General features: G+C 48.2%; 3 protein-coding genes across 9 annotated transcripts in view; 1 reads left to right on the plus strand and 2 right to left on the minus strand.

The window, feature by feature from the left end:
* NR1H3 (nuclear receptor subfamily 1 group H member 3) overlaps positions 1 to 691 on the minus strand; it is a 31,895-nt gene extending 31,204 nt beyond the window's left edge. The window contains exon 1 of the mRNA XM_055715375.1: positions 467 to 691. The gene's annotated coding sequence lies outside the window, so the exon portion shown is untranslated. The remainder of the gene's footprint in view (positions 1 to 466) is intronic.
* On the plus strand, positions 12 to 9,505 carry ACP2 (acid phosphatase 2, lysosomal). 2 transcript variants are annotated; one of them, XM_055715371.1, is made up of 11 exons: positions 12 to 144; positions 224 to 319; positions 392 to 478; positions 2,954 to 3,106; positions 3,459 to 3,557; positions 3,720 to 3,809; positions 6,104 to 6,236; positions 6,310 to 6,398; positions 6,991 to 7,097; positions 7,321 to 7,496; positions 7,579 to 9,505. In XM_055715371.1, exons 1-11 carry the CDS (start codon positions 34 to 36, stop codon positions 7,713 to 7,715), a joined length of 1,278 nt encoding a protein of 425 aa, XP_055571346.1. In that variant the 5' UTR covers positions 12 to 33; the 3' UTR covers positions 7,716 to 9,505. The 2 variants fall into 2 exon arrangements, with proteins under 2 accessions (XP_055571346.1, XP_055571345.1); XM_055715370.1 differs by having other exon boundaries at positions 7,662 to 9,505.
* A 347-nt stretch (positions 9,506 to 9,852) lies between these two features.
* Positions 9,853 to 22,847, minus strand: part of DDB2 (damage specific DNA binding protein 2) — a 48,947-nt gene continuing 35,952 nt past the window's right edge. For 5 of the 6 annotated variants that reach the window (XM_027804774.2, XM_055715364.1, XM_027804773.2 and 2 more), the window contains exons 3-11: positions 20,073 to 20,203; positions 18,830 to 19,021; positions 15,994 to 16,160; positions 14,809 to 14,908; positions 13,271 to 13,448; positions 12,467 to 12,612; positions 12,031 to 12,195; positions 11,675 to 11,720; positions 9,853 to 11,040 (exon numbers count right to left, since the gene is read on the minus strand). In XM_027804774.2, coding sequence (XP_027660575.1) covers positions 10,790 to 11,040; positions 11,675 to 11,720; positions 12,031 to 12,195; positions 12,467 to 12,612; positions 13,271 to 13,448; positions 14,809 to 14,908; positions 15,994 to 16,160; positions 18,830 to 19,021; positions 20,073 to 20,203 — 1,376 coding nt within the window. In that variant the 3' untranslated portion in view covers positions 9,853 to 10,789. Of the gene's footprint in view, positions 11,041 to 11,674; positions 11,721 to 12,030; positions 12,196 to 12,466; positions 12,613 to 13,270; positions 13,449 to 14,808; positions 14,909 to 15,993; positions 16,161 to 17,829; positions 17,976 to 18,829; positions 19,022 to 20,072; positions 20,204 to 22,847 lie in introns of all 6 variants that reach the window. The other variant, XM_027804775.2, reaches the window with a different exon arrangement.

The raw sequence follows: 22,847 nt of genomic DNA on the forward strand, positions 1-22,847 counted from the left end.
GCTCCGCTCCGCGGGGCCGTGAGGGGAGGCGTCATGGCGGCCTCTGCGGCGGGGTGCGGCTGGGGAGGCGCCGTCCTGCTCCTGCTGGCGCTCTGCCTCCAGCCGCCGCCCGCCCGGCCCCGTAGCCTCCGCTTCGTTACGCTGGTGAGGGGGAAGGGGGGCGGCGGGCGGCGGCCGGGCCGGGCCGGGCCGTGGGCCCGGTGTGACGCGGTGCCGCCCGCAGGTGTACCGGCACGGAGACCGCTCGCCCATCAAGGCCTACCCGCGGGACCCCTTCCAGGAGGCCGCCTGGCCCCAGGGCTTCGGGCAGCTCACGCAGGTGCGGCGGGGGCCGCGGCGGGCGGGGGCCGGCCGGGGCCGGGGCCGCCGGTAACGTGCCGTGCCGTTGCAGGTGGGGATGCGGCAGCAGTGGGAGCTGGGCCAGGCCCTGCGGCGGCGTTACCGTGGCTTCCTCAGCAGCACGTACCGGCGGCTGGAGGTCAGTGTCGGCGGGGAAGGGCGCTCCGTGCCGCCCGAGGGCCCGGGCGGGCAGCGCCGCGGGCGGCTTCTTTCGGAGGGGAAACGCCGGCGCCGCGCTTCGTCTCTGAAGTGTTTTTTGTTTCCCGGCCCGTTCCCACCGCAGGCTGCCGAGCTGGAGAAGACAGGCCGGGCGCGGGCTCGGTGGGGAGCCGGGCCGGGGCCGGGGGAACGGAGCGGCAGCGCCTCAGGGCGGCCCCGGCTGTCGGGGGGGATGGGGGGCGGGCAGCAGCCGCGCCGCAACAGCACCGCTGTGAGACTGGCAGCCGCCTGCTCAAGCCAAGGGAGCAAACCAGGGCTGCTGTGTTGTTCCTGATACTTGTTTCTTACTCGAGATTGTGAGATTTTTTTGTGTGTGTGATATCAGCTGACAAGAATGCAACCTGCGTTTGCCCAGCCCTCCCCAGTGCACATCAGGTACAATCCCATGGGATTCTGTCCATATACGCAGTACTGCCTAACCAGAAGTGAGCCTCTCACTTGTTTCCACCTGTAAAGTCTCAACAGCTTCAGTCCCCCAAAGCTATTAGTTTTCCTTTCTGTCTCTTGGATGTTGCTACACTTTATAATAGACCTTGTGAAACTGGCATGTTCCTTTTATTTAAAATTTACAGAGCCCTTGTGGAACCATGTGCTAAGCACAGGGGGAAATTTGAAAGATCAAAGAAAGTAAGGAAAATCTCCCCAAATACCCCTGCTGGTCGATCAAAGAGGTGTGAGTCAACCAGAACATGAGCAAGTGCTGTGAAGAGAGGCACGCACATGGTTCAGATGGACAGCGGGCAGTCAAGACCCCTTGTCTCACAACTGGCTCTGCATCGGTTCAGTTACTTTATCTGAGCTCACTTTGGGTGATTGATCAGATAGGGGAAACTGAGAATCCCCTTACAATTTTGTCTCTATTTCCCCCCTTTTTGGGCTCCCCAGTAAACACCCAGCTTGTCATAGTTCAGATTACATCCCTTCTTTGACATTTGCTTCGTCAACAAAATTTCCAGCGTCAGCTCAAACACAGATCCTTTAACCTTCCTCAGTAGTTCCTTTCCAAACATACTTTGCTCTTGTAATGCTTTTGCCAGCTGAAACTGTTTTCTTTCTCTTCCTTGGGAAGGGAAAAACAAACCAAAGCATATGCAAACAAAGGCTGTTCTGCTAACCAAGCCCAAACCCCTGCTCAAGTTGAGCAACCTCCCTTATAAGAAATGTTGCCTCTGGGTGACACCATGTAACCATCTGTCACCTGACTCAGCGACAAGCTGGAGCCCTGGCAAAAGGTGCTGAAGAAAGCATGTACACTTAGGGCTTAATTGGTTTTTACAACGCTTCTAGAATTAGATCCTTATCTTTTAAAATACTTCCTTTCTATTTCTTCAGAGTTTACCGAGGATGAAAGCAATCCTGTCCAGTGAGTACAGGGTCAGTTGTTTTCAAGCCACATTTAAGAGGTAAAAGTGGGTAGAAATTGTCAGAGAAAAGACTTTTTTTTTGCCCCCCCTCATGACTGCCAGGTTTTGAGATACACTTCACATGGGAGATGCCATACAGAGTGAGCATATGTATTTTTTCTTATGTTTCTCTCTACTCAGTTAACATAAAAAAAAAAAACCCAAAACAATCTTGACATTGTATTTCAGTCTTCTGGCTTTTTATTCTTGTTTCAGATTCAACATGCTGTTTCCTAGGACATTCTTTCATGACTCCCTATGTGTTCCTCTTGTTTTTTTCACTGGTTTCTCTCCAGTCTCCCCCTAACTGTTTTCAGTGCACAGGTACCAAAATTTTGCTATTTTGACCTTCTGAACTCATCTATTTTTCTCATTTCTCTTGTTTTCTGGCTCAGATCTATCTCTCTCTGAGCTCCAGAATGATAAGCCTTGGCCCATTAATCCCAAGAGCCCACAATGATCAAACAAACCCCAGCTCCCCCTTTTCTTCTCTCCTGTTGGTTAGATCACTCTTGTCTTCATTTCTTAGATGGAAAAACCGAGGCCTGGAGAAGCCACTTTTTCTCATGAGCACAGCAGGTCGTTCCTAGAACCGAGAACTGAATGCAGTAATTTTCCCCAGTCCTGCTCTGTAAATATAGCACATTTCCTATCTGTGCCCATCGTTAGATGCATCTCTGTCTTGCTCTTCTGTGACTCTTCCTCATATTCAGACTCCTTTCTCCCCGTAACCTCTGCCCAGTGCATCTGGCTATCCCACTGGTGCAGAACAGACCGCTCCGGTATCATGCACCAAATTGTCTTTGTGACCGTCCTTACAGTTTTGCCGAGGCCGACATCTACAGGTTCAGTCACTTCAACTCCGGTTATCCTGTTGTCCGTGAGCAGCTGCAGGGCGCTTGGCAATGTTCCTCAGTGAGTGTATCGTCCTGCGTCCAAGCGTCACCACTTATAGCAGCGTTACTAATGGTGTGCTGTCCCTCTCCTGGCAGATCTTCATCCGCAGCACAGACTATGATCGGACGCTGATGAGTGCGGAGGCCAATCTGGCAGGCCTGTATCCCCCAGAGGGACAACAGATCTTCAACCCTAACATCTCCTGGCAGCCTATCCCTGTGCACACGGTGCCCGAGTCAGCTGAAAGGGTAAGTTAGTCTCAGGGATATGTACTGACTACTCAAGTGGTGTATTCTGCTGACTTCTCCAAAAGTCTTTGCTTCGGTCTTGATTCACGTTGTCTTGCACTTCTTCTGGGACCTACCTTGTAGAGGTTGTTCTGAGAACAAGGCAAGAATTCAGAGGCCGTGTTCGCTCAACATGTTAGCCGCGACACCTCCGTGGACCACACACGATCTGGAGTATGTTAGAAGGCGGTACTTGAGGCTGTTTATAGATGCATCCTGCTAGTCAGGGTTTCACTACAGATGCGTGTGTTGACTGCAAATGCTGTACTTCAGTCTTCTCGGTGACCTAGCTGCTCTTGTTGTCTCTGCCCAGCTACTGAAGTTTCCTTTGACCCCCTGTCCGCGGTATGAACAGCTACAGAATGAAACACGGCACTCAGCAGAATACATAAATAAGACCAAAGAGAATTGGGTAAGTGACTGTTTGCATGAGATAAGGTGGTCTTAGGCTCGTAGTTAAAGTATTATCACTTCTGTATAATCAGAGCTCTGAGAAAAGGGCAGGAATGCCTGCACATGAGATACGGTATGAGATCAGAAAATTGAAGGCCTTTCTCTTTTCTCATACCTACAGCAATTCCTGCAGATGGTGGCAAATGAGACTGGGATCCGGGATGTCTCTCTGGAGTCTGTTTGGAGTGTGTATGACACGCTGTTCTGTGAAGTAAGTTTCGCCATCATCATACAGCCATGCGAATTAGGTCTTTAGGACTCACTGGATTTGGTAGAGAATTATTTTGCAAAATCCCATAAAACAACTTTTCACCATTCCCACCCAATGGTTAGAAGTAATGTTCTAATTTCAGAATAATAAGTTTCTACTCACTAGAGACATGTGCCCGGGGTTACCTGCTTTTGCAACCTATAACCTCCCACTTTGTAGCTTAGATATATATCGTGCCAGAGCCAGAAAAAGTCCCACCTGAATAATAAATACTTCTTTGGAAAGTCACTAGAAAATGACCGCAATCCGAAACCTTTAGTCTCTGTGAACAGGTCTGAGTTCAGTTAGGTAGAAACAAGATCTCTGGAAACCAAAGAAATGTTAACTTTATGATTTAAGTTGGGAGCATAAATTAGGACTAATCCTGGTTCTATCTCTACCTGTCTCTTGCTTTTAGATCAATTGCTTTTCTTTCTGTGCTTCTGTTAGTGCCATGTCTAAAAGAAAAGAATGGTCTTCTAGGTTAAGTAGGGTTCACCCATCTGGTTTTTGACCTATTATAAAGTCCTTTGCCAGAGAAAGACTGTAGAGACTGGTGTCACCCTTCTACTGCCTGGGTGGGGCACCAAACTCTATATGCGCGTGGAGTTCTGTTGAAAGCACATCTCCTGAAGGCTAAAACAAAATCCCAAATCAAGCTAGTTGTGCTGTGATAACGCTAGAGCAAAGGTCATGTATCCAGGAGACTTACAGTTGTTGCACACAGGTTTATTTGTATATAACGAAACAGCACAATGAAGGAAACTGGAGAGATCTTTCCTGTCACACTAGCTAATTGTGGAAGAAGCAGTAAACCCAGGTGTTTTGATGCTGTCTCATGCTAATTCTGTGGAGGCGCAAGACTGCTTAGCTTACTGGCAGTGGTATGCAAGGGTGGGGACTACTTTGGGGACAGAAAAGATAAATCTGCATGGAATTGCACGTTGCTATGTGAAGTAGCAGCTTGAGTTGCTGCAAGCTGAGAATATTCCAGTCCAGAGCTGCATTGCACTATGTAAATTTGCCCTTTGTATCACAAACCTGATCTCCCATCTTGTAACAATCACAGTGAAGCAACTTCTGTCAGCAACAAAAAATCTTTTGGTCAGAGAGATCAAGAATTTCAAATCTTCTTCATTTTCAAGAGTTGCTTGATGAGCTTGCAAATTGGGCATGGAAGGCCAGCTGACAAATCACTGTAACCCCAGAGAACTTGGAGAATAGCTTGCTGCCCCCAAATGGAAGCAGAATGTTCTGAGGAAGGGGAGTTTTACTTCAAAACTATACCATTAGGCTGATCAGACTCTTCAGCTGCTTTGGGCTTCCCCCTTTTTTTCTAACCCGTACAAACGGTGCCCTGAAGAGAAGGATTGTGTTTCTCACCCGAGCCACTAGATTCATTCTGCCATCTGGATGGAGGAGATAAAAAAAGTCCAAGAAACAGCTGAACTTACTAGCTGTTCTCTTTTTAAATTAATAAAAAACTAACTCAATGTCTTAAGTTGCTGGTGGGAGTTTCTCCAAACCACTCAGACAGAATGGGCCCTTAAGGATATTCAGCCTCATCTGCTGGCAGTTTAGTGGGATGTGGCCTAGAAAATTGCCCCGAGTAATGCCAGGGAACCACAACTGCTGTTTTTTCTGTCAGTGTAACTAGTCTTTTCTTGTAATGGGTTGGCTGCAAAGCAAATTCTTCTCTTGGTTCCCAGTTCTATGTATTCTGGGTTTGAGTACTGGGGCTTTGCCAGTGGTGCATCCCAGTGTTACATCTGCAGAGCGCTTGCTGACTTTCTCCAGTATCCTTCAGTGGCCCTCAGAGCCTCTGGGGAAACCATGCTGCAGGTACACCAGCAACCTTGAGCTGGTGCTTTCTCACTTACCTTTTTTTTCTTTTTTTTTTTTTTTTTTTCCACTGCATGCCATCTGCAGGGCAGAATCAGCCTCATGTAAACACCCTAAGATTACTGTTACTGGTGTTACGACATAGCCCTGCACTCCAGTTGTGCTTTCACAGAAATGTAGCTCCTAGATTTTAATCTTTATGCTTCATATGAAGTAGTTTCTGAAACAACATTACACCCCACATCATATATTCTTTGTATGCAGCACTGCAGCGTGAGGACAGAAGCATAAATAGGAAAGGGACATACTTAAACTAACATAAGAAATGAGTAGCAGTATGGGTAGGACTCCCATTCTCTGATGAACCTGCGATCCGTGCTACCTGCAGATGAGTATTCTGTTTCTCTTTCTAGCAAGCACACAAAATGGATTTGCCTGTATGGGCGACACCAGATGTCATGACTCAATTGAGGCAACTTAAAGACTTCGGTTTTGAATTTCTGTTTGGGATCCACAGTCGGGTAGAAAAAGCTCGTCTGCAAGGCGGTGAGTGCACCGGGGAGGGAGCTTCCTGCTGCTGTTTAGTTTTTGCCTCTTACCAGCTGTTCCCTTTCCTCAGGGGTCCTGCTGGGTCACATAAGGAAAAACCTAACAAAAGCAGCAAATGTTTCTGCCCACCAGAACCTGAAACTACTTGTGTATTCAGCGGTAAGTCAGAGCTTGGGGGCTACCTTTTACCCATCTCCTCTTCACAGGGGCTTGGTGGTAGTTCTTCCCCTTTCTGCCTTCTCTACAGCCCATGCAGGATCAAGACGTGCATCTTTGCCTCTGGCTGGGTGGGATGTGCAGTTTCTGGCATCGTTCCTCTGGGGCCCCTGAGGAAAATTCCCACCCTGCACTTTGTTCCCGTTAGCTGAGGCTTGTGAATGAGACTGGCAGACTTTGTATTTATTTGGTGGATGTGGGGGTGCTTATGGATGTGATGGTTCAGCAGTGTAGATGCGGAGTCATCCCCTCCTTCCCGGCAGCCTCCTGACTGGAAAGTCCAGCGTCTCTCCCACGTTCCTCCCTACATATCAATTCTTAAAGAACAATGCAGGATATATACGGCTGTGTTTCACTTCCTCCCCTTCTCTGGCACCCTCACAGATCACGGCGCTAGCTGTACAGTTCCTCTCCCTTCCTCCAGATGGGAGTCACAGAGGTGACATCCCCTCGGCACAGCCCTGTCTGTTATGGTCTGAGCTGCCCTGCCACATCCGTAAGGGTGACTGATTTGGTTTTTTTCCCTCTTTCTCAGCATGACACCACACTTGTGGCACTGCAGATGGCTCTAGATGTCTACAACAAGATTCAAGCACCATACGCCTCATGTCATTTATTTGAGCTGTACCAAGAGGATGATGGGTGAGGGCTGCAGTAAAGACATCTGCTGTGATTTCACCTCAAGGGTTAGACACCTAGGCTAGGCTCCACCCTAGGGGGATGCAATCTTGCTCCTAGTGGCAGACTCTTAGGAGGAAAACTACCACCAAAATAAAGGAAAGGGTGTGCACACTAAGTTTTTGGGAAGGGATGACTTCAGCTGGAGAAAAAACCAAACAAACATCTAGCTGTGGGTTTTTTTCAGTAACTTCTCCGTGGAGATGTTTTTCCGGAACGAGAGTGGGAAAGAACCTTTCCCACTGACAATCCCTGGCTGCCAGCATAAATGCCCACTGCAAAGGTTCTTGGAACTCACCGATCCTGTTGTTCCCCAGGACTGGGAGCAGGAATGCCAGGTGGCAGGCAGCATGCACGACACAGGTGAGCCCAGGCTGGAGCAGAGCACGGCAGACGGGGAAAGCTTGGTCGATACCCTGTTGACCACTTGTTTTCTTCCTTGCAGAACTGTTTGTGGGTCTGGCTGTGTGTGGATCCATTCTCCTTCTCCTTATAATCCTCCTCTTGACTATACTCTTTCGCATACAGTCTCAGCCCCCCGGTTACCGGCACGTTTCCAACGAGGGAGAAGAGCAGGCCTGAAAGTTGCTGCAACTCCTTCCCAGACAGTAGGAGGGAGCAGCCTCACCCCGGAGGATCACTGGGCACCTTCATTTACTGAGCGTTCTTCTCCTTTGGCCATTGCTTCCCAGAATGAAGCTGGACTTGATTTTTGAATGTTTTCTAAAGGTGACATCCCAGAGACAGAGACCTGAGCTCCTCTGATGGAAATGACACCGTAATTCTGAAGCCAGTACACTGCGTGGTGCCCCCAGTCCCCGTACAGCCTACCTAGTCTGGGATTCCCAACATGGCCAGTTGGAGCTGGTCAAGTTTTCCTCCTTTCAAGTGATTGTGAATGTTACCACTCACCATGACTGCGGCAGAGGGGCACGTGCCCCCCTCAGCTGCCACATCCACTGCAGTCAGGAGGTGCGTCTCTTCAGTGTCAGCGCGCTTCGAGTGCTTTTCTGTCAAGCCATTGGGTTGGTGATGGTAGGAAGGCTGGGCTTGGAGCAGAGGGTGCAGCTCGTCAACGATGCACCGAGACTCACCTGCTGTCCATGCAGAGGGAACTGCTGCAGATGGTGGCAGACAGTGGAAAGGGTTTCTTGAGGTCACTGCCAAGTAGTTGCTGCTGGCAACTGGTCTTTTTTTTTCCCCCCTCCTTACACTGTGGTTCAAGAGAGGACTGGCCTGGAATCGGGACAAGATTCAAAACCTGGCAGTAGGTTCTAGGACTCAGCTCAGCGTAGGTTACGTATGATCCGAAGAAGCTCAAAGAGCTTCATCAGAGAGATTAATTCCTGGGATCATAGCAAACCTGCACCCAATTTCTTGTGTAATGTTGGCTCTAGAAAGGAGTCCCCGTAGATAAGAAACCTTGGCCCTATCTGTAAAGATTCAGCCTTTGGATTTGACTTCCCCGCCTCTGAACCTCCAGTACCTATTACAGGGACTGTCGAGTGCTGCAGGCAGCCCACAGTTCAGCTGTGAGCCCAAGGAAGATGCTTTACTAGCAGAAGGTTTTTATGCTGTAATTAAAGAGATGTAGCAGAGCTCTTTACCTAAGACTAGATCAAATGCCAAGTTCTGTAGTTTTTCTTCCTATCTTCCCTACTGGACGGACGACAAACAAAAAACCATTAAGGGTTAGAGTCTGCAGGTGACTGTGGATCCCATTATTTGCCACGCTTTGGCTTTTTGTCCAAAGCGTGATCCTTTCTCCAGGCTGGCCCCTCTGTGCACGCTACAGCTGCTGCGGGGAACTTGATGCCAAGTGCTCACCACCTGCCTTGCAGCTTTTGGCAGAAAAGTAGACTGCAGCAGGCACCAGAAGCACAGGCTCTTCAGATGGTGATGCTGCACATTCACTTCCCACTTTTGCTTCCCTTTCTGTGCAGTTCCCTTCCCCTCTTGGCGGCAGAAGCCAGTCCTTAGGTTACAGACGTTTCCTTTTCTTCCCCTATGGAGTACCGTGGGGACTTTTCCCTACACCATAATCGGCATCTCCCAGCATGGGAACTCTAAAATAAGCAGAAGCAGCTTGCTGGTCTCAGCATCTTCCTCACCTTTTTGTCCTCTGGAGATACAATCTCAGTCTCCTGCACATCAAGACAGTCATAAAGAAAAAGCCACTGCCTGTGAGAACAGGCACAAGAAAGAGGTAATAGTGCATTTAAGAGGACCAGACCTGTAATTTTTAAAGGTAGCAGATTTTGCACACACAGGGAAAAGGTTTCTATGATGATTTAGACATTTTGACTGTGAATGACCTTCTGTAATTGTTCCAATACATTTCATTATTAAAATAAAATTCACACTGAACGCTACTCCTCTTCTTCTCCAAGAGTTCACAGGGCTCGCACCAGCATCCCCAGTGCTGGAAAACAGGCAGAGCTTACTGCAGTGTATCCCCTCACTGATTCCCTCCTGTACAATCCCACTTACAGCGGGGGGAGAATTGATAGAAGCTGGTTCTGACTGTAGCAGCCATGTGCAGATACAGCTTAAAATGCAACCCGCCAGCTTGGAAGGGTCCGTTGCAGACAGTACTACAACTGGTATTGCCACCGGTGCTGTGGGTCTCAGCCCTCCTGCAGAAAGCTCTACAACTTCTCCCCACACCCAAAAGCAGTGCAGCAGAATGCTCAAAGCAGCCACTCTGTATATCAAAGGATTTAGTTTAGTACAAAACTTTATTTAATATCAATACTGCGAAACTATAAAAGTGAACATGGAAAATCCGAGCAGGCCTGGAGCCTGTCCTATCCACCAACCTCTGGGACAGCAGCAAGGCCCCAGGCAGCCTTGTAAACAAACTAGAAAAAGCAAAACTTTTTAGTTTAACAGCAGTCTTGAGATTTGGCTCTGAGCAGGGGTGTTCGGAAGGAATTCCTCATTGCTGCTTTTTACAACACTTTTAGCCAACATTCTGAAGCTCGCAGGCATGGGTGAAAAAAATTACCTGACCAGTGACAAGAAAAAGCCTAGAGCTCTGAAAACAGAAACTAGAGGCAGGTTCCCAGCTCCATGCTGCCCTGGCACCCTGTGCAGCAGGTAAAGAGCTCCGACAGCATCATGTTCTTGGTGATCTAGTTAACAGGCCAAGCCTGCGGTCCTGACAGACACATGTTTTCCAAGAAGCTTGCATATGGGAGAGGCTGGTGTTCCCTAGGCTACCCAAGCTACCCATCGCCCCTGTGACATTCAACCTTTCCAGGACATTACCCTTGTCAGCAAAGCGTTTCTCAGCTCAGTGTGACTACAACGGGCTGGGGACCCTGTCGCGAGCTGCTCTGCAGCCAGCTACAGGAGACGGCAACCTCTGACAAGTGGTGACAAGCAGATGTGGCAGGCTGGAAGCAGTAACTTCAGCACGGTCTGCGAATATCTTTGAAGTTTTCCTAGTGCCTCAGAAAATGGGTGGTAACTCCACTTGGAGGAAGAACTGAGTACTGACACAACTCGCTAGAAGGGAAAGCAAAGAGAATCAGGGAAGGAATATCAGATCCAGGGAGGAAGGACAAAGAAGTCTAATGCCCTGCACGGCTTACACTGCCCATCGCCAACACTGAATTTGTACCCTGTGATCCAGAAAGGATAAAAAAGCTAAATCAGTTCTCTAGATCCTTCCCTTTTCGCTTCCTTCCCTGTGATTTAGAATTACTGCTTTTTGTTCTCGTCTCCTCCAGCTCCCAAGACAGTAAGTTAGCTTTGAGTTTGCTTGTCCCAGGGTTTGCTTGCCTCTGCCCTCCACGTCTGGACCAACTCCAGCTTCCAATCCCCTGTTCTGTCATGGCTTTCAAAAGATGTTCTTGCTTCTTGGCCACCATCTCCTTCCGGCTCCAGATCAGAATATTAAAGCCTAAGAGGAAAAATTAAACACGCTACATCAGAATGCATCAGAAACGCTACATCAAATACCTTAGGCTGTCACTTAAATGCCAGAAATTCAAAAGACTTTGTCTGTTCTAAGATACTTCCAAGGTACAGAGGATGCAAAGATAATTATTGCAGCCATGGAAATTTGACCTAATTAAGAAACATAATCAAGTAATTCATCTGTGACAGGTCTAAGACTTCTATCTAGAGCCATCTCCCTTAATCCTCTATAGCCTGCGAAAACTGAGTAATCTTGGCTCTGCAGCCTGGGAAATAAGATAAATTAACTGAAGGGAGAGGGTACGGCCTAGCAGGAGAAGGCTTCCACCCCACCCCCCCGTTGTTCTCCGCATGTGGAGAGCGGAGGCCTCGCTCCTCTGGGCTGGGTGCTCTCAGGGATGTTTCACAGGAGATGCCGAGCAAACTTTTCTAACTGCAACGGCGGAAGACTGAAAAGGTGGTCTCTCCTTTACAGATGTAGGAAATACAGAGGGCTACCAGCAAGCAGGATTTGGGAAACCCTCGCTAACAACTTGCTTTAGGCTGCAGAAACAAGCTTGCCCTTCTCTGGGACTGGAACACGGCTGTGCTCAGTGCCCTAGCTTGTCCTTACTTACCCATGCCAGAAGCCAGCGTGTCTCCCATAGGGTTAAATTTATTGAGCTGGAAATGGAAACACAATCAGTCTGTAAGAGCATCACTCCTTATATAACAGAGTCGTAAGAGCAACCACGGCTTATATAACGGCAACAAACTGCCTGGAAAACCCAACGCTCCCGAAAGACTACCACAGAAAACCCGCGGATGACCACGGACCGGCCTGCTCGAGCTAGCCGCTTTCCCAGCAGCCGTACCCCACGAGAGCCGGAGTGTCACACGTAACGCGGACGCTCCTATTGCTCCAGCCCCCAGCCCGTGCCCTGTGGCTGCGGTTCAGTACACGGGGCCCTTTCAGCTGCAGCGCTCAACTCACCGAGATGATACCAGAAGCATTTGGATCATGGAGCTGACAAACCATCTCCCCAGTGTTTCCATCGAATACATCAACGGTTCGTAGCTCGTTCACCGTGTACCCTGGGAACTTAGGGTCTGGGTAGCGACCTGCTACAATGAGGTCATAGCGAGGATGCCACGTAGCCTAGTCGTAAGAGCAGAGTGATGGTGAGTTAGGGCCAGAGCTCATACTGACACACACCAGACTACCGGCAGTATGAGCAACAGTTTGTACATCCCACCCACGGCTTGAGGAACGCGAGTATCCTCAGAACAGCGCCCCGCTGGGAGTTGCAGCAGTGTGAACATCTACCCACTGATGTAATACCCTGACCAGAAATGGGACCGTTTCTGATGTACAGCCAGCTGCAAGCACCCAGCGGGATAGTCCTCTCAGACTGCGCTGGCTAACTCACCTTAATAGGTGTGAGGTGCTGAAACTGCCGGTGGGGATGTGGGATCAGGTGCTGTGGCTTGGTCCAGTCTGAAGATGAGTAAACCCTGATTTCACTGTGCTGGTCTGTGCTCAGGAGCTTGGCACCGTCTGTTGGGCTGAAGTAAGCTGGGAGAGGGGGACAGTGAGGCAAACAACAGATCACAATGCTGCAACTGGCAGGAAACATAGAAGTCACATTTCCCTGATTGGAAACCCATGGCTATTTCTTTCACAGAGATGTGAATATGGCCATGTGTCCCAACAGACAAGACTTTCCCTGTCTCAAACAAACTCAAAGTTCTTGCGAACAGTAAGCTGAAACCTATGGTGCTGGGTTATGTAAGAAGAATCATTATTCTCATTTTAGAATCACAGAACGAGATGTTGCGAAGAAAGGAACTCGCTCGTTGAAATAGAAAGTGAGTGGAAAATTTGGAGACAGACACCTGCAGTTTGGACTTCTACTAACTCCTAAAACTGTACCCAAGAGACAGAGGTCTGAGTCCCACGCTCTGCTTTTGTCAAAGGAACTGCCCCAATAAATTCAGGTTTCTAATCTCAGCCACCACTGATGCTTCCACGCTCACCTCTCAAGACAAGGCCACAACTGCGCCGCAGCTGCCCCATCCACCCCCCTCCTCAGGCCACACGTTCTCAGTGCCTTCCTTGCCTTAACACCAGCTACCGCACAGCTTCGTCTGAGCAGAAGCTCACATTGCCACAGTGGCAAGAGCCGAGATGAGTGGACTCCGCAGAAATCCATGCAATTAAATCCTTAACTCACCTGCATTGACAGGTTTGTCATGAGGAAGCACATGAAGAAAATCCATTTTGTTTTTCATGTTTCTGAGGTCCCAAATTTTGACTGTCTGATCCACAGACGCTGTGGCCAACAACCACTCACATCGGGAGTTAAACTCCACATGAGTCACTTTCTTCTTGTGCAATTTCAGCTTCCAAATCTGCAGCAGAGGAAATGGAAAATCAAACAGAAAAAAAAAATCAAGGTCTGGAGTAAAGACATGGAATAATGATCTACTAGTGCAGAGTAAAGAGGTCTCACATTTACAGAGTAACAAAACTCCTAAAATGCACCAAGAGTTTATCCACTGGAAACAAAAAAGGAGAAGAATGACCTTGGGAACTAACTATTTAATTCTAGGAGAACTTTGATCCACCAATTTATTACAGCTATGAGAAAGGAAAACACAGTCCCTGGTTCACAGAAGAATTAGTGCCACTGTACGAAGAAAGACCACATCTGGGATACTTCATGCAGTGCCAGTCTTCCACGTGCAGAAAGATTAAAACAGAATGGAACAGGTACAGAAAATGCACTGCCAAGAGTAAAAAGGAAGGGCCTGCTTTGTGGGAGAAGACAAAAAAAGAGCTTGCTTTGTTTATCTTAGTAGAATAGGTGAGAGGAGATACAATTGGCTTCTGGAAATACATCAGTGAAGAAACGTGAGGGCAGGAGAAATATTTCAGTTAAGGACAACAAATAGATACCAACTCAGAATTTATATCCAAAGCTGGAAAATTATTTCTAATCAAAAAGGTGATGCTGGCCCATCCTTCCTACAATAATGGCTATTTCCCAAGTGCAGAAGAGACCGTCACATTCTTTTAGAAGAAAAAAACGGAAAGGAAGCAACTGACCTTGACTAAGCACCAGTCATTAGGGGCACTTCTGACTCTGCCCACTCACTTACGCAGCTGCCTCTGGCCGCAGCTCCCTGGGGGGCAGACTTATAGGCAGGAGAAATGGTCATTCTGGTGTGAGGGTGCAGCAGGCTCCGCAGAGCGGGGCGCACTCCAGCTGTGCTCCCACGGGTTTCCGCACTAGGCCAGACCCGGAGGCACAGCCTGCCTCGGCCTCTGCCTCTGCCTGCCCTCTCGTGTCTCACGGCAGCAGTGCAAGCTCCGTCCCAACACTGCTCGTTACTGCTGCGTACCTACTCCAAGGTCACGGAAGGGTATATACATCAAAGCAGTATCTCCCAAAGGATTCCCACCAGCGCACTAAATTTCTGGAATTGTGAAGGCTGGTGGCAGAGGGTGCTCACGTCTTCAGGTTACCCTGTAATTACTCTGGTCAGGAGCAAATACTCTTAAGGAAGGGGTCACACACAACAGCCTCCGTTTGGGGACTTTTACCATTACGCTCAACAGTGTGACAAACAGAATTGGAGGACTTCTCACCACCTAGACAATGGCTGCACCCATCTGCTGAGCTGCAGGGTACTTTCTCTCTCCAGTGGAGGAAAGCACACGAGTCACAAAGATTCCCGTAGAGGAGACGCTGCATGGAGCCATACAAACCTCTTCACCAGAAGTGCTGAGAAGGACCACGTTCCCCACGTTATCACCCGTCACCACCGCACGGCAGCTTGCGGAGACATCGACACTACAGTACCAGCAGCTAGAAGGAAAGGCACAAAATCAGGGCTGCCTTCCCAAGGCGGCCGAGCTCTGGGTCCCCTCTCCTCCCTGACACGGGAGACTGCACCAGATGGTCCCTGCGATCTCCTGCCTGATGGTGTGGGCCTCAGTATCAGGAAGGGGGATGGCTTATCAGCAATGCTTTCTGTCGGTGACTGAATACCAAGTAACTTTCTAGTTGTCTGTGAAGTGCTCGTTAGGAGGAGTGTGACACACTGGGACAGTGGAACATAATAGAGGCTAAAGAGCCACTTGGTGCCTGCACTGGACGCACCTTGGGAAAGATCAGAATGCCCTCGTGACATCGACAAATGTACTGAAACAGCTTTAAAATGACATTTTCCACAAAACACTGAAGCAGCAGTAAAAAAAAGACAAAAGCTTTAGACTGGAAACTTGCACATCAAACTGTCTTAACTTTATGCCCCAGGAAACAAAACTGAATAGAGACTTATCTGATAAAGACCTATGGCTTAACCCCAGCTCTGCCGGGAGGGGAACGGCAGCAAGAGTTAAAGCCAGGGTCTTTTGGGAACTTGTTGGGAAAGCATCACTTGCAATGATAAATTATTCTAGAATTCAAAGCGTGTTGAGCTTGAAGCCTCCAGACAGGCAGCAGGGTAAACTCGATAACCTGAAACTCAGATTGTGCAAAAATGTTTTGTGGCTTTCCTGGGCCTCCTGAGCTGCTGAAGACAAAACGGAAACTGACGACGATGTGGAGGAGGAAGTTATCCTGCTCTTCTCACCTCACACTTTATGAAGTGAAAAAATGTCAGTATCTGGACTTTAAGAGATGGCGTCACCAGAAAGCACCACCAGAAGATGCAGGCAGCACGCCCAGCTACTGTGAAAGCCCACGCACCCTGCGGCTGCCTAGCTTGTCACCCACCCTGCAGCACTAAGGTCAGGACCAGGAGCCTGTCCCCAAGCTCCCTCACAGGATCAATTCATACCACGAGTCTCCTATCGCTGGCAGAGATGAAGGTGTTAGAGAGCACAAGCAGCAGCACAGCATTAACACCAGCAAACAGGAGAATCACCCTTGCGGTGCTCCCTCCTCACCAAACATTGTGGTACTCATGGCCACAGTCCGGGGCACGGGAGATCACCTGCACCGCTCTGCCCTCAAGGTCCTGCAGGCTTAGGGTGCCATCCCCTGATGCCACATAGAGCTTCATTGCCTCATAAGGGCTGAACTTGATGTCTCCGAGAGAATCTCCTGGCCCTTTCTGGAATACACACAAAGCCAAGAGGCATCGAGGTTAGAGATTAATACAACACCCATCTCTGGGAACACGCTGCCGGTTTCCCTACGTGCAATGCTCTGCTTTCTGACAGGGCGCTTACGTAACAACTCTTTTTTCCTAATCTGTTTCCAAGCTGAGCACATACGTTCTGAGCCTGTAAATTCAACCCCACTACGGCCTGCAAAACTCATTTGCAGCACTGCTGCTCCTGCTAGGGGGTTAGGACTAATCTGCAGCAAACCACCTGGCTCAAACCAGGAGATCACAAGCAAAACCAGCACCGTTCCACGCAGAAACCACACAAAATCCCATGACAGCCCTGCACCAAGCTTTTCTCACAGAGACTTCATTCACCAGTTCCTTACAGGCTGCTTCCAGTGCTGTATCTGGTCTTTCTCAAGGTACCAGCAGGCAGGATGAGAGTGGTGCAAGGAGAAATCCTACTAGTAACCCAATGGCACAGGAATCTTATGTTCAGTGTTACGTTATATTGATGTTATGATTTTTTCTCCCAGTCTGTCTAGCGAGGAAATGTGGAAACCCTACACAAAGATGGAAAAGAAGGACGATAGCTGTGAGTCCCCAAACTCTTTGATACTCAAGTGCACTCCATCTGCTGCTCGCAGCAGGTATTACTGAATAAAGTCTCACTGTAAATACCAGATTTCAAGAAGCCAATGAAGATTAAAAAACGCCTGCCTGTCCTCACAGCAGGAGGAGGGTGGCATGCCCGTTAAAATCCAGGCTTCATTGCCGTGACAGGCATCCCGCTAGGATACGAGATCCTCATGTCCCCAGACCCAGCCTCTCCCCCCATCGCTCACCTGGCCAGTCACCCCAGCACTGCTTGGGTTCACCTTCTGCCCTATTACAAGGCTGCGGCTGGAACAGCCAATTTGGAAACCAACCATCAAAGCTGCCATCCAGAAAGAATCAGGTAAAGAGGAGACTAACCCAAATTCCCTTACTTACCTTTAAAGCACTGCACTGAAGTAACTAATTGAAGAGCTCAGGGTTCCTCACGAGTCCACAGAAAAAGCAACAGTCTGAGAGGGTGATTCTAAGCATAGGGCAAACAAAGTTGCCTCTAGAAATTCATCTCCTCTTTCCACTCATTACGGAAGGAGCCCAGACTCTTTAATTTTGATCTTTTAGATAAGCACCATAAGTTAGGTGGGACGAATTGGGGTGACCCTTATGACACACACTGCTTGAAGTCAGCGGTATTTGTGGCGAAGCACTGAGGGGACTACAAATTGTCCTGTAAAAACCATCTGACAATGAGCAGCACTGCTAACAGGTGAGGAAGTTAGAAGGTCCCCAGGGCACAAAGCTATGGGAGGTTTAGAATGGACAGCCGAGGAAATCTGCTGGTACCCCCACGCTCTCCCACGTACAGCAGGATGTAAGCAGCATCACAGTCCCTCCCCTTCATGAAGAAAAGCTCTCTCCTACCCACCACCCCTTTCCAGGGAAAATTAAAAAGGGAGAGTGAGCCTCCCTGGAATTCAGAGGATAAAGGACATATATGTGGAGAAGAGGAAGCCCAGCTCCCACAGATCAGAGACAAACATCTCTCTCTCTCTCTCCCTCTCTGTAGCGCCCCTGCCAGCAGGACACAGAGGCCCAAAGCATTGCTGTTATTTCTTACTCCCAGTTCTCGGTGCTGGTGAAGACCCGGACAGTATTGCCATTAAAATCCTGCAGGGTGGTAGTGCCGGCAACTGACGAAGTGTACAGCTGACTAGGGTTAAAAGGGTTAAACTTCATTCCTGTGATGGCCCCTCCAGCTCCCATCTACAAGGAAGGGGATGAACAAAAGAAAAATCCACTGAGTGACAGGGAAGGAGAAAAGTGTGTTCTGTAATAGCATTCACAGCTATGTCCTTAACAGCGACAGCGAAACACACCACAGCCCTTTAAGGCGGCAAAGACAACCATGTCTTCCCATGCCATGGCTGTCTAGACAGCTGCCCTCCTGCAGGACAAAACTACAGCTCCTCCAGTCCCCAGGCAACATGTTCCCTGGCTGGCTGGCACCACACTATTTACGAAAAGAAAAAGAGGACTCTGGAATTTCTGCAGGCTAGACCTCCTCCCAGTGCGTAACTATGTTCATTTAGAAAGGGAATAAAAGTTACAGGCTTTGAGCCCCTGTCAGAATGGGAATGGCTGAATACAGCAACAAGGGGGCATGCCAGCTATATAAACCACTCACTCTGCCTTAGTTTCTCACTTAGATAAAGAGACTTGGCTTCTCCCCACTCAAAGATGTTTCCTCACCCGACACAGAATAAAAGGTGAGCAGAGGAAGATCAAGACGTAAACCAAACAGGCCCTCTCTGCCTACTTGTTCCTGGCATCCCTTTAAGATAACTGTTTTCCCAGTTGCTGTGTTATTTTTCCCCTGAGCACACACCAAGTACTGCTTCATCATGAACTTAACATGCCTCAGTTCTCCCCAGCACTAGAACAGTCTGGGACTTGGGAACAAACGTGCTGTTGCATCTCAGCGCTGCCCCGCAGCCGGCTGCTCTGCAGCCCCAGACCCTTATGTGCTTCCCACAGCAGACCTCTGGTTTGATCTGCAGTATTTGGTGGTACTCCCATTTCCCCTCCCAGCCATTTCCACCTCCCTCCCAGAGGCTTACCCCTTTGATGAAGCAGGTTTTAGTAAGTACTTCGTAGTCCCAAAGGATGATGTCTCCACCTTTGGAGCCAACAGCTACAGTACTGGGATGCGTTGGATGCCATTCCAGGCATGTCACTCTCCTGTCAAAGGGACTTGCCGTTCGAAAGAGGCGGTATGAGGCAAGAGAGCGCAGAAAGGGCAGCTGCAGACACTGTTGAAAAGATAAAGAGAATTATGACTTTTGCAGGGATCCCCAGGATTCTCTGAATGAGGAGTGCCAACACCTTCTAACTGCCATCAGCGTTAGCACATTCACACAAAATGCTAAGTCTCTCTGTAGAACGAAGAGGATACGCTGTCCCCAAGGGAGACAGCCTGTGACCACATCAGCTGCAGCAGTCAGAAAGCAACAGAGACCTGAGAGAGAGCACACTTTAAATGATGTACGGGGGAGCTAAGCCTCGTGGGCTGAGCTGAGAAGGCAGGATAATTCACAAAGGAGAAGAACATGCCTCCACACCAGTAAAAGCACTTATGACTATGTCTTTACTGAGCATCCCAAAACATTACGTATCATCCAGAGATATACTATCATGGTTCTCCATCCAAAGTGCCTGCAGCTCAACTCTACAGCGGAAGGAGTGAACAGAACGCTTGAACCATGACATGACTGTATTGTTTTTCAGGTGAGGAACAGGCACTGCTTGGATGAGCTCGGTGATTTCTTTATCATTTGCATACTTAAAATAGATAAATCATCCGGAACATAAAGCCAGCCCAGGTGCTTCTCACCTATGGATGTTACAGAAAAAGTTAATTTTCAAACGAAAGAAGGAGCATGGCTCTGAAAAACAGGAAAACATTACGGACTTGATGGAGTATGTCTGTGAATAGGAAAAATCAACACTAAACCTGACATGATTAGCAAAGCAGGTACGATACAAAAATAGTAAGACAAAACAGTTGGATCAGTGTGCAAAAGTAGCACTGTGCAATAACTCAGCTGGTAGAGCGGGCCAGTTTGACTCAAGGAAGCACAGAATTAACAGAGGGTAAAATGTGGAGTGACAGGGCCAGGTCAATGGAAAGGGAAAGCCATCTCTGCTCTTGCCTCTGACAGGATTAAGAAACACAAGGCTTGGAGTCACAGACTGTGTATGGGAGCAACTTTAAGCCCCTGTGAAGTTTCCCTGTTTGCGGTGAAGATGTTTCTATGTAGGGAGCTGAGATAGCCAACAGGTCACGAAGGAGAAACTCCTCACCTGCCTGAGCTGTGCCCGAATGGAGCCTCCCAGCATGTTCTGGTAGACATAATGAACGATGCTGCATTGCCGCTCCAGCTGATGGAAAAGGGCTCTGCTGTTCCTCACCACGGACGCACCGCCACTCCAACCTGCCAGAAAGGAAGCGTAGAACTTACTGAGAGCCAACGCCTGCCACGCTCATTCACTGAACACCATGGGAAGACATCTGCATTTCCAGCTACATCCACTAAAAGCTTCAGCCACAAGATAAAAGTCTCTACATGGTTCTTACATGTCTGAGGTACGGCAGCCTCCGCAGTTAGGAAGATAGCCTCTTACAGATTTATGTATGCTTTCTCTTGTTAAACCTTCCTTCTCCTTGCCAAAGATTTATCAAAAAGACAAGAGGAGAGGAATAAAGCAACGCCATAGGTGGTGAATCTCTTGGACAGTATACAATTTGAGCAGTCCATACCCAAAACACAATGAAGCCATCCAAAGCCCCAGCAACTTGGAAGCACACCACGGGAGATGGTGAGCCCCTGAGTACAGCAAAGGGAAGGTCAGACATGTGACCAGCAGAAACATCAACACCTGAAAATTCCCCAAGCGTAGCAGCATGAGCTCCCACACGGTTCCTGAAATGCCTGCTTGTGAATCAGAATTTTCCATCTGCTTGTGTGCGGCCCATACAGCCTGCCCACAGCACTGCGAGTTTTGTTTTTGATAATAGACTTGCTGATGCCTCATCGCCTGAAAACCTTTCTGTTCAGAGTGATTTTTGCTGAGAGTACAGCATGCTTCCACACTTTGTTCATGTTCCAAATTTTCATCTTCAGGACCTTTATGTAAAAAACAGATCAAACTGGATCCGTGCAGTCCCGTGTCTGTGATCTAACTCTCCCCACAGAAATGGTCTGCAACACCCCAAGGGATCTAAATGTCACATGCATTACTCAAGAAACAAAAATGCTATCTTCATTTAAGGATATTTATAAAAAAACCCAAACAAACAGAAAACTGAAAACATAGGGATCATTCTCTACGATTAGAACCTAAACAAAGTATTTCTTTAATGCAACACTGGAGCTAGATATGCACAGGTGTGAACTAAACTTCTTTGTTCCCATGCCAACATAGCACCAGCACTTGTCACACCTATTGAAGTAAGTATAAAAGCCTTTATATTCTCATTCTTTTCTTTTCACAGAAGAATTAGCATCCACAGTTCCTTCTTCAGAGGCCACGGAAATGGAGGGTGTTTTTTTCCAAATTCCATTTTATTATGAAGGCTAATATATTAAGAAACAAACTTGAGAGGCTTTTTTAGAATCTGCTGGAAGAAACCCTTCAAAAAGGTGTTTCAATTGCAAGAAACTGAACCTGTTCCACACAGCTCAGGAGAAAAAATGTGGGTTTTTTCCAAAACACATAAAAATAAAAACTGGAACACAGAATGGAAAAGCTCAACTACAAAGGTCTTCATCTTTTTTAAAAAGGTTTAAGAGAAAAACATGATAGGCCTCATTTTTACAAAGTACGAGCCACATCCAATTCCTTCTGAATCTTACAGGAGCTGCAGATGCTTAGAAAATCTGAAAATCAGGCCATGAAATTACAAAACAAATGACATAACTAAATTAAATACAAAAGATGCTTTAACTATCCACAGTTACACACAGAACTCCTTTCAGAGTATTTTGCCTCCATGTCCACTGTTCGCACTGCCAATGGCTCCAAACTTGGTAGAATGTTTGAGTTCTACATTTGAGTACAAAATGGTAGAACTCCTGTATCTGTTGAAAAAGACTTGAGTAATTTCTGGATCCTTAAAGCCAAATCTACAGCAAGTGTGCAATATTTCCACACAAGGCAGTAGCTCTAGTCATCTCCTAAACAAACAACGTAATTAAAGGTTTTATCAGAGAAAAGGAGCTCAGGGGGGCCCTGGTCACTCCCTGCAGCTGCCTGACAGGGGCTGTGGGCAGGGGGGGTCGGTCTCTGCTCCCAGGGAACAAGCAACAGGGCAAGGGGACACGGCCTCCAGCTGCCCCAGGGGAGGTTCAGGTGGGGTACCGGGAACAATTCCGTCATGGACAGGGTGGTCAGGCACTGACAGGCTGCCCAGGGCCGCAGTGGCATCACCATCCCTGGAGGTGTTCAAAAACCGCGCAGCTGCGGCGCTTGGGGACACGGGTTAGGGGTGGGCTGGGCACGGCTGGGGTAATGGCTGGGCTCGATGGTCTTACAGGTCTTTTCCAACCTAAACAATTCTAGGACTCTACGAAAATAGTCCTTACTGTAGCTGAAGCCTACACAACTTTCTTGATAATGCAAAAGCATTAACATTCCCAGTATCTTGAAAATTTATCATCTCTCCCCATTATGCCAAAAATCTTTGAAAGATTTTTTGAAATTACATACTAAAGGAAAAAAATGCACAAGGAGAAGTGACTAGAGGAAATTCAGTCCCATCTAATCTGAAAATAGATACAGAAAGTATTCTTACTGAGGCAAAAGTTAGAATATGCACAGAATCAGGTGGAAATGCTGTAGGACACCAACCTTACGGCTATGAAACTGCACTAAGAATTGCATGGGAAAAACCCAATGTATTACCAAGACTGGTGCGTCCTACAATAAAGCGGACATATGGTAATTCAGGAATTCCCAAAACTTAACCACCCGCAAATGAGCTGCGACAGCACCTTCAGCTTCAGAAGCAAGCACACTTCTACCAGGGAGTATGGAGTCTCGGAAACGAAACACGCATGCGTGCGCGCACACACTAGA

Source organism: Falco cherrug, chromosome 7 (assembly GCF_023634085.1).
Source record: "Falco cherrug isolate bFalChe1 chromosome 7, bFalChe1.pri, whole genome shotgun sequence".
NCBI classification, from domain to species: Eukaryota; Metazoa; Chordata; class Aves; order Falconiformes; family Falconidae; genus Falco; species Falco cherrug.